Source organism: Ursus arctos, unplaced genomic scaffold (assembly GCF_023065955.2).
Source record: "Ursus arctos isolate Adak ecotype North America unplaced genomic scaffold, UrsArc2.0 scaffold_13, whole genome shotgun sequence".
NCBI classification, from domain to species: Eukaryota; Metazoa; Chordata; class Mammalia; order Carnivora; family Ursidae; genus Ursus; species Ursus arctos.
The window spans coordinates 69187546-69198081 of record NW_026622797.1 but is presented as its reverse complement, the minus strand read 5'-3'; the positions used below and the strand labels follow the sequence as shown (position 1 = coordinate 69198081).

At 37.9% G+C, this 10536-nt stretch overlaps 1 protein-coding gene across 1 annotated transcript; it reads right to left on the bottom strand.

The window, feature by feature from the left end:
- Positions 1–224: 224 nt before the first annotated feature.
- Positions 225–2182, bottom strand: CGA (glycoprotein hormones, alpha polypeptide). The gene is made up of 3 exons (XM_026511847.2): positions 2083–2182; positions 711–895; positions 225–302 (listed from the first exon to the last, which is right to left on the bottom strand). The coding sequence occupies exons 1-3, from the start codon at positions 2180–2182 to the stop codon at positions 225–227; spliced, it is 363 nt and encodes a 120-aa protein (XP_026367632.1).
- Positions 2183–10536: the final 8354 nt, after the last annotated feature.

Genomic DNA, 10536 nt, shown 5'->3' with positions numbered 1-10536 from the left:
TCATGCTAAATGCTGCATTTCACTCCAAATGAAAAGAACTAGATTTCAGATTATACTGTAGGATAAAAAGAAAGGCAATAAAGCTGCAGTACATCCTCGAAGCATGCCAAAAGGAGTGTGGTAAGGGGAAAAAAAGGTTTTATCTCACAAGGCCATAAACACCGAAAAAATTAATTTTTCACTCCAGGAAATCAGAGGTCATCAACATGCTCTTTGCAAAAGATTTAAGATTTGTGATAATAGCAAGTACTGCAGTGGCACTCCGTGTGGTTCTCCACTTTGGCGTTTCCCATCACTGTGGCCTAAAAGGGAAAGGAAGAAAAAAATGGATGGATGGATGGTTGGACAAAATTGAAAAATGTTAAATAAAATTGTCTGTAGCCAGCTGGACTAAATAGATGCTTGCTCCATTTGCACATTCTTCATTTCAGCTAATATCTCCCTCTAAAAGATTAGGTTTGCACTGTCTGTGTATGCTATACTCTCTTCGAACCTACCCCTCGTCATCTCCACAGCTATTCCTTTCATTCTGAATAAATCCAGACTATCCCCACAAGGTTACTTTTGATTTAAGGAGACAAATCCCTGTACCAATGTCAAGCAAAGGATGGGTCATTAGAAACCTCTGGCATTAAACCCCATGGATGTGTTCTGAAGACATTTCTCAGGTTGGACTGTTAGAAAACTTCTGGGGCCCTCTAAGTTCTCACCTTGGTAAATGCTTTGGCCACACAGCATGTGGCTTCTGAGGTGATGTTCTTTGGGACCAACATTGTCTTCTTGGACCTTGCTGGGGTGGGGTACGCTCTGGAGAAGCAGCAGCCCATGCATTGATAAATTGGGGCACCCAACTTGGAGAAGTATTTGTTTTCCTTTAGCTTGCATTCTGGGCAACCTATCACCAAAAAAGACAAAGAGTAAAATAATCCAAGAATGATTCAAAAAGAAACAGGAGCACCTGGCTCGTTCAGGTGGTAGAGCAGATGACTCTTGATTTCGAGATCATAAGTTTGAGCCCCGCGTTGGGCATGGAATTTATTTTTTTAATTGAAAAATAAAATAAAATAAAAAGAAGTTGAATTTTCCCTGATTATGAGATGGTAAATATTCTTCTTCCATTGGAAATAGAAGGAAAATAATAAATACTTTTTGGCTATCTGTTAATTTTCATGCATAGTATCTATTTGTACTGATTATATTTATTTTCACAGGAAACAATTTTTGCAGATATGCATGGGAGATCTCAAGAGCAGTAGTTTCTCCCATAAACATTAAAAAAAAAAAGAGTAGTAGTTTCTGTCTCTTCAACCATGGATTCTCTATCCCAATGCTAATAGCGTGCCTTTAGGGAGCACAAAACTTGACAAATGAAAACAGCATGCTCATCTGAAAGGAGAATTTTGCCCAGAGGCAAAAATTTTCCCCTTCAGAACATGCTATTGTTTTTCCCCCCATGGAAACTCCAAATATTGACAGAGAAAAATATGTGAGGATTAAGAAAGCGTGATGAGTGGAGAGCCTGACATTACATGGAGCACCGCACTTGAAAACAGGGATTAAAACATTACCACCTGTCTAGGAAAAACCATAACCAATAGTAGCTCACAGCTTCACAGCATATGGAATTTTATCAGCTACTATATGAGATTTTTCAAACATTACAGCAAAACAAATGTACTGCGTAAAATGGTTTTGTTTTTCTCACTTGTTAACTGATGTGAAATTCATCTACAAAGGCAATGTTTAAATCTATCTTCAGGGATAAATGTAAAAAGAAAAACTGAGCTAACTGAATAAGGAGCATTTTCTGCTTAGAAAACTCAGATAAAGAATAATAAGGATTCTATTTCAGATGAAAATGTTCATGCTGCTATTTAAATGGACGTTAGATCAATTTTCACTATACATTTTCTGAACTTAATTTAACTTTATGTTTACAATCTCAAAGTGCCTGGATATGTATCCAGCAGCAAAGATTTATCACATCTGAAAAGAAGGTGGAAATGTAATTAATGGAGTTATTGATGTACATCTAGAAATGTGCTTTTTTTCCTATTACTGCAAATCCGTTTGGTCACATACCCTGCATTGTAAACTCTCCATCAGGAAAGGAGTGGAGAATATGCAGAAACACAGACAGTGTGGTCAGAATGACAGCTGCATATTTTCTGTAGTCATGCATGGCTCTCCTGCAAAACACACAAGGAAAACAAAGTTACTCTAAAATTGCCTTACCAGTCATAAAAAACAACTAGTAGCTTTAACATCACTATTAATAATAGCCATCAATGTCTTGACCCCTCAGCTTACAGCTCCCAACACACTCTGGAGCCATGTAAATAAAAAAACAATTTTTCTTTAGGAAAGAGCTAGGGAATCGAATCTTTCCATTTCACATATAAACCAATAGAATTGGACTCGATGCTGATAAAAAATTCTCTTTCTAAATATATCATTCTGCTAAGCCTCAGGGTCCTTATTTGTAAGACGTGTAACTTAAACTAGATAATGTCTAAGAAGACGGACAGATAGATGATAGGTGATAGACGGATAGATAGATAAGCTCATATACAATAGATAAGCTTATATATGATATACAAAATGTATAAGCATTTGAGTTCATCCTTTCTATTCCTCCATTCCTAGGTAGGAGAACAGAAGGAAAGGACAACGTCTTTCCTGCTTTTTAGTCACTGGAGGTAGGTGAGCCTTAGAGCTCACAATAGAGCCCAGCAATGTGGCAAGAGTAGACAGCACAGAATGTTCATCAGAGTTTTCCTAAATGCATTTCTTGACTTATTTATACTTGTAGATGCAGTTTACCTAAGCATTTTGAGTGCATAAGATCAGGCTAGCCAAGGTCAGCTGAGTGCTTGACCATAGCCAGCATTGACTTCAACAAACCTGAGAATGGGGAGACAGGGAACTGGACTGCATCCCTACCTATCCTACAAAAACCTCATATAAGATAATATGGGCAAGTTTTTATTCCCATTTTTTAAGTGAAAGTGTTATGGATTGCTTACATTCAAACCATGAGAGATAAGATGAACAGAGCATCAGTTACCAATAAAAAACAATTCAGAACATTTAAGGGAGAATTAGCACCAACTTTACAGAACCTCTTTTAGAAAACAGAGGAGAAAGGAATAGTTTCCAACTCATGTTGCAAGGCCACAATTACCCTGACACAAAAACCAGACCAATTCAGTATGAAGAAAGAAAGAAAGAAAGAAAGAAAGAAAGAAAGAAAGAAAGAAAGAAAGAAAATGAAAGACCAGTATACCTCATAAAATTAGATGCAAAAAAACACAAAATAATAGCAAATTGAAACCAGCAATGTATAAGATTTATATATGACCAACTGGGAACAATTCACATATGCAAGTTTGGTTCAACACTTGAAAATCATTTCATGTAATCTACCATACTACCATATCAATAAGATAAAGAAGAAAAAAAATCATATGATGTATAAGTTGACACAGAAAAGAATTTGACAGGATTCAATACTCTTTCATAATAAAAAGTTTCCACAAACAAGAGTCAAAAGAGTTTTCTCAACTTGATAAAGAGCATTTACAAAAAACCTGCAGCTGACATCATACTTAATGGTGAAAACTGAATGTTTCCCCCCCAAGGTCAGCAACATGGCAAAGATGTCCACTCTCACCTGTTATTCAGTATAGTACTGGAAGTTCTAGCCAGTGCAGTATGGCAAGAAAAAGAAATTAAAGGCACACAAACTGAAAGGGAAGAAATAAAGTTATCCGTGTATGTAGATGACATGATTGTCTATGTTTAGAAAAAAGGCGGAGGGAACCTACAGAAAAGGTCCTGGAACTAATTAGTAAGTTGAACAAGATTGCATGACGTAAGATCAACACACGGAAATTAATTGCATTTCCTCATACTAAAAACAATAATGTGAAAACAAATTTAAAACACAATACCATTTACAATTGCTCCAAAGAGAAGAAAATACTTAAGCATAAACCTACCAAAATATATACAGGACTTGTATGCTGAAAATTATGAAAAACTGATGAAATAAATTAAAGAAAACCTAAATAAATGGTGAGACATATCGGGTTTATGAATTGGGAGATTTAACATGGTAAGGATGTCAATTATTTCCAAATTGATCTTTGTATTGAATGGAATGCCTATCCAAACCCTAGTACAGCTTTTGTAGACATAGACAAGATTATTCCTGAAACACAAAAGATCTAGAACAGCTAAAACAATGTAAGAAAGAAAAGTGGGAAGAATCACTGTTCCCAGTGTTAGGACTTAGTATACAACAACAGTAATCGAAACTGAGTGATACTGGTAGAGGGATAGATACACAGACAGTAGAACAAAATAGAGAACCCAGAAATAGACCTACACAAATATGGCCAGCTGGTTTTTGACAAAGATGACAAAACAACTTAACAGGAATTCAAGGGCGGCCAGTACTTTTGGACATCCACAGGGAAACAAACAAACAAAAATTGAATGTAAACCTCATACCTTGCATGAAAATTTTTGAAAATGAATTATAGACAAATGTAAAATGTGAAACTATAAAATTTTTAGAAAAAAATGGGGGTGCCTGGGTGGCTCAGTCGTTAAAGCATCTACCTTCTGCTCAGGGTGTGATCCCAGGGTCCTGGGATTGAGCCCCACATCGGGCTCCCTGCTCCGCTGGGAGCCTGCTTCTTCCTCTCCCACTCCCTCTGCTTGTGTTCCCTCTCTCACTGGCTGTCTCTCTCTGTCAAATAAATAAAATCTCTAAAAAAAAAAAAAGAAAGAAAATGAAAGAAAGGAAAGGAAAGGAAAGGAAAGAAGAAAGAAAGAAAGAAAGAAAGAAAGAAAGAAAGAAAGAAAGAGAAAGAAAGAAAGAAAGAAAGAAAGAAAGAAAGAAAGAAAGAAAGAAAGAAAGAAAGAAATTAGGGGGCCAAGAACTAGGTTAAGAGTTTTTAGGGTTAACAACAGAAACATGACCCATAAAAGAAAAATTAATAAATTGGACTCATCCAAATTATAGGTTAATCCTTTGTTAAGAAGATAAAAATACAACGTACAGACATGAAGAAAATATTTGCAAACCACATATCCAACAAAGGGCTAGTATCTAGAATAGACAATGAGCTCTCAAAACTCAACAGAAAAGAAATACAATTAGAAAATGGTTGTTGCAGGAGCACCTGGGAGGCTCAGTCTGTTAGGTGACTGACTCTCGGTTTCTGCTCAGCCATGGCTTCAGGGTCATGAGATTGAGCCCCATGTCGATCTCTGCGCTCAGTGGGGAATCTGCTTGAGATTCTCTCTCTCCCTCTCCTCTGCCCCTCCCCCACTCACTCTCTCTCTCTCTCTCTCTCTCTCTCTCTCTCTCAAATAAATAAATTTAAGATTTATTTGAGAGAGAGAGACAGCCAGCTAGACAGGGAACACCAGCAGGGGGAGTGGGAGAGGAAGAAGCAGGCTCTCAGCAGAGAAGCCCGATGAGGGGCTCCATCCCAGAACGCTGGGATCACGCCCTGATCCGAAGGCAGATGCTTAACAACTGAGCCACCCAGGTGCCCCAGTGAAATCTTTTTTTAAAAAAGAGAGAGAGAAGAAGAAAATGGGTTCTGCAGCAGAAAGGATATATAGATGGCAAATAAGTACATGGAAAGCATTTAACATCATCAGCCATTAGTAACATGCAAATTAAAACCACAGTGAAATAGTATATACCCATTAGAATAGCTAAAACAAAACATAATGATAACACCAAATGCTGGTATGGATGCAGAGAAACAGGATGATTCAAACACTGCTGGTGGGAATATAAAATGAAAAAATCATTTGGGAGCTTCTTATAAAACTTACCATATAACCCAACAGTTGTACTTAAGTATTTATCTCAAATAAATGAAAATTATGTTTATACAAACTTCGTGTATAGAGGTTCAGAGCAGCTTTATTTATAATAGGCAAAAACTGGAAACAATCCAAACACTTTCAACAGATAAGTGGTTATACTAGCAACGGTACATCCACACCAGCAAATACTATGTAGCAACACAAAAAGGAACACATTACTGATACACAGGCAAAGCAGGTGGATGTCAGGGGTGTTGAGTTGAGTGAAGGCTGCATGCTGTATGATTCCATTTATATAACACTCTATATAATATAATAAAATTAGAGAGATGCCGAATAAATTAGCAGTTTTAAGGAGCTAGTTTTGGGGAGGGAGTTGAGGGGGAGAAGCGTGGCTATAAAGGGAGCCACGTGCTGATGGAACAGTTCTGGATCTTGATTGTGATACTTGTCACACTAATGTACACATGGGATAAAATTGCATGAAACTACACACACATTCACACACACGTACACACGTACACACACACACACACACAATACCAGTGAAATCTGACTTGGCTCTGTGGGTTGCACCAATGTCAATTTCCTGGTTTTCACATTGAACTACAGATGGGCACAGTATTATCTTTGGGAGATAAAGTATACCCAGGACTTCTCTGTACATATTTTTGCAACTTCTTCTAAATCTATAATTTTTCAAAACAAATAGTTTATTTTAAAAAAAAGGCATTCTAAAATAAGGTTTAAAACTGCATGAGTCAAAATTTGTGGTTATTTTTCATGCAGATTGACATAATGAGACCATATTTTTGCCAAAGGTTTATACCAACCTGTACATCTTTTAAGAAAAAATTGTCAGATGAACTAACTGTTTATAATATGGAAAAACAAACTGTATAAATATAGGTAAGGCTAAAACAAAGGTATGTTATTATTTCTCCGTGACGTATATACTTATACGTAAGTAATTATGGGCTTTATTTACCTCCATACCTAATTAGCACCAAATAAATATTATTCTAAGTTGGTGGTTCTCAAAGTGTGATCTGGGGACTCTAAACACTTTTCAGTGAGTTTGTGAAGTCAAAATGATTTTCATAGTAATCTTAAGATGCTATTCACTTTTTTCACTCTCGGCCTCTCATAAGTGCTAAGGAATTTTCTAGAGGCTACATGACATGTGCGATTGCAACAGATGGAGTAAAGATGCCCATGGGAATCTAGCTATGTTCTATTAGGCCAGTCTTTAAAAAGAAAAAAAAGTTATGGAAAGATAAAACCATACCACCTTTCTTACTTATTTTTTTGTTTTGGAAGTTGTCATTTTTTTATAAATATTTATTTGTGTTAACATGCGATGGGTTAATTCTTATTGTTTTAAAATGAATAAATATGTTAAAACTTTTCCTAATGCAATTTCTAAATCAGTAAATATTGAGAAATACAACTTCATAAAAAATTCTTTGAACTCTTCAACAATTTTTTAAGAGCATAAACAGTTTCTGAGACCAAGAGGCTGAGAACCACTGCTTAAGTGATATACAAAGCCACAAGGAAATTTTCAGAATTGAAACTGGTTTCCTTTTTTAAACTAGTATCATTTTTGTGCTTTGATATTGCAGCTCATATATTATGAAAATTCAGCATTATGCAGTGAACAATTATATCAGAATTAATTCAGAGAGAAACATTTATAACAAGATTGCAGAATGTGAGAGCATGAAGTCAATGCACATTTCAGAATCTGCTTTATGACAAAGTGAAGATTGAAAAAGCAGAACCAAAGTCACCATTGCTGTAGCTTTCAGGAACAGAAGTGACTTTATCTTTATTTTAAAAAGAAATGGGATTAAACAAGCCGAAAAGGATTAACCTTCAAAACTTGAAAACATCTTAATAAATATTTTTATCATTCTAATCACCTTTAGGTCCTTTTGTTTTGGAATTTGGGAGAAAAACGTTAAGAATCAGGACAGGAAAAATAATTACATTCAGCTGGGATTTATGCTATTTTGCACCATATGCTCAATTGAAATCAGGTTTCCTAACCTCAGCCTCTTTTGGCATTCCAGTGAGTACCTTGCAGACATCACAGACTCTACACATCTGACCCCAAGGTCAATGCTCCAACATGCTCTTATCTCCTGCCACCTGCCACATCAGGACGGTGTGAGTCCAAGAGAATGTATGTTTTCTCAACTTGGCTGGGAAAGCCTCTCTCCTCCATCTCCACCCATCCACCTCAGTCCTGTAAGGAGCTGCCCAGCTGCCAGCTTCCCGTGAAGGTTTCACACAACCCCAAAGCCAAAATACATAATTCTCTCAATGGCATCCCCCTACTGCTTGGTTAGAATTCTTAGATGAAGTTCCACAATCTGCCCTGAACTTCAGCCAGTTATGTTGGCCTCTCCATTTCTGTGAAAACCTCCTAGGGGTAGGAACTATGCCCCTCTGACCCACCACCATCCTAGGCATAAGCTCTTGCACAGAGCAGATGCAACTATGTTGCACTGGGACTTTAGAACAGCAGTAATAGTATCAACCCGAAGTTGCTAATGTAGAGCTGTCATTAAGGAACAGGATAACTCTTGAATGGGGACTTAGAATAAATGTTTAATAAAGTAATTTCAAATACTAAATTCATTAGAGACTGTATGTTCTCACTGAGTTCCCTAATTTGTAGCTGGCTAATATGTGAATCTATAAGTGTTAAATATGCCACAAGTAAAAGCCACTCTATGCTAAGATATAAAAGTCATAAGAATTCAAAAGAAAGCATTAATAAAAAGCATACATAAGAGCTTCAAGGTTTAAATTGGGTGTCTCAACTCTTAGTTTACTTCAAACTATGTGTGCACAAATTCAAATTCTTGATAAGACGGAGAAAAAGATAGCATTCTTGAAAGTATACACGAATATTATTGCCATGATTTAATATTATTATGTAAAATGTTTTCATAATACTATTTATTGTGATTATATATAATTAATATAGTAAATGATTTACAAACTAGGTAAACACTCTACCAGTATATACAAGCTAGCTAGCCAGCTAGACCAAGTATCCTGTACACACACACACACACCCTGTATATCAAATGGGGTACAAAAATAGACACCCCACTTTTTGACGTGGAAGTGGCACACCATACTACAGAGGGAATTTAGTCTAAGATATTTTTGTGGTTTTCTTTGGAAATACAACCTGCTATCACATGAAAACTTTGGGGCAATGAATAACCAGGGCACTTCTCTTTGCAGTTCCTCTGCTCTGTTTTTACCACAGGAAAAAAATCCTTATAAAGTTACATGCCTGTCTATCGACAATCCCTGCCTGTCTGTCGTAGTATGGAAAGACTTCGAGGCTTATTAAATATGTTTTTGCACACTTACATATGGGTGGATGTGTGTGTCTCTATGTGTGTACAGATCTGTACACACATATACACACATATATGTAGATGTATGTATATGTGAAAGATTGCTTCTAGAAGATGACAAGTGCTTGGTACAATGTAACATCCCGCCCTTCACTTGCAAAGATGCTGCCATTGCTCCCCACTGCCACAGAGTAAGGTTTTCGGTTTTTCAGAAGGTGGCGATGGCAGGGGTGACTCATCCACGCTCGCCACACCGAGAAGCCCGGCTGACTCATAGCACGCTTTTGAGATGACTGGCTAAGACTAGAGGCACAATTCTTCGTTAACCAAACGGTAGAAATCTAACTGACTTCTAGAGGTTTACTTAACCTGAGGCTTCACCTCATTGCCCCATCTAACCCAGCTAACTACCAAGGAGAGGAAAAGTCAGCGGCCTTCTGTGAACAGTAACAAATGAAAGGGAACCTTTAAAGTAAAGCCTTGAATCCCTGGCACATCGCCTGGCGTTAGATAGGTATTCAATGATTGTTTATTCAACAGAGGATAGGCCTGTTAGTTTTAGCATCTTGCTTGGTGAGAGAAGATAGCCACAGCTCACCTTGAGGACAGATCTGAAGGAAGAACAACGCCAGGGAAAGCGGAATGTTTGGAATCCATCATCCAGCAACTTCCACAGAGTCGGGACACCTCTGCCTCCTGCTCAATAACCACCTCCGTCTCCAGGAGGAAGAATTTTAAAAGCCTGGAGCCGGTAGTAAGGAAACTCAGCTTGGAGTGACCCTGGCAACTATTTTTCTTTGCTCATGCACTCTAGTTGTAGTAAGTGGGTTTCTACCTCGTTCTTGTAGTGTGTTCTGAACCGCAGTTTCAGCATGATTGCATGATCCCATGCCCCAGCCCCTAGCCTCAATCATTCTCCAGGTTCCCAGTTCTTCCAAGTAGACATTCAAATTTGGCTTCCAGGCACCACAGAGACTTTCAGACCCATACACACATTCACTGATAGTTTTTCCAAAGGTGGTGAGGTAGATGGCTGAGCAATTTGGGAGGGGGCAAGAGAGGCTGGTTAATGATCCCTCAATCTGTCCCCAGTCATCTCATCCACTCTTGGAAATAGGTAATTACTGTTTTCTCTATCTTATAAAAAGATGAGTTTGGGGGGCATCTGGGTGGCTCAGTCGGTTAAGCGCCTTTGGCTCAGGTCATGATCCTAGGGTCCTCCCAGGGAGCTCCCTGCTCTGTGGAGAGCCTGCTTCTCCCTCTCCTACAGCCCCTCCCCCCACTTGTGCTCTCTCTAATA

Excerpts from the sequence above, each read along its gene's own strand:
- CGA (XM_026511847.2), bottom strand. The coding sequence starts at position 2,182 with ATGCATGACTACAGAAAATATGCAGCTGTCATTCTGACCACACTGTCT. Across the intron at positions 896-2,082 it reads TGGAGAGTTTACAATGCAGG|GTTGCCCAGAATGCAAGCTA; the intron begins GTATGTGACCAA and ends TTTTGGTGATAG. Across the intron at positions 303-710 it reads TGGCCAAAGCATTTACCAAG|GCCACAGTGATGGGAAACGC; the intron begins GTGAGAACTTAG and ends TTTCCCTTTTAG.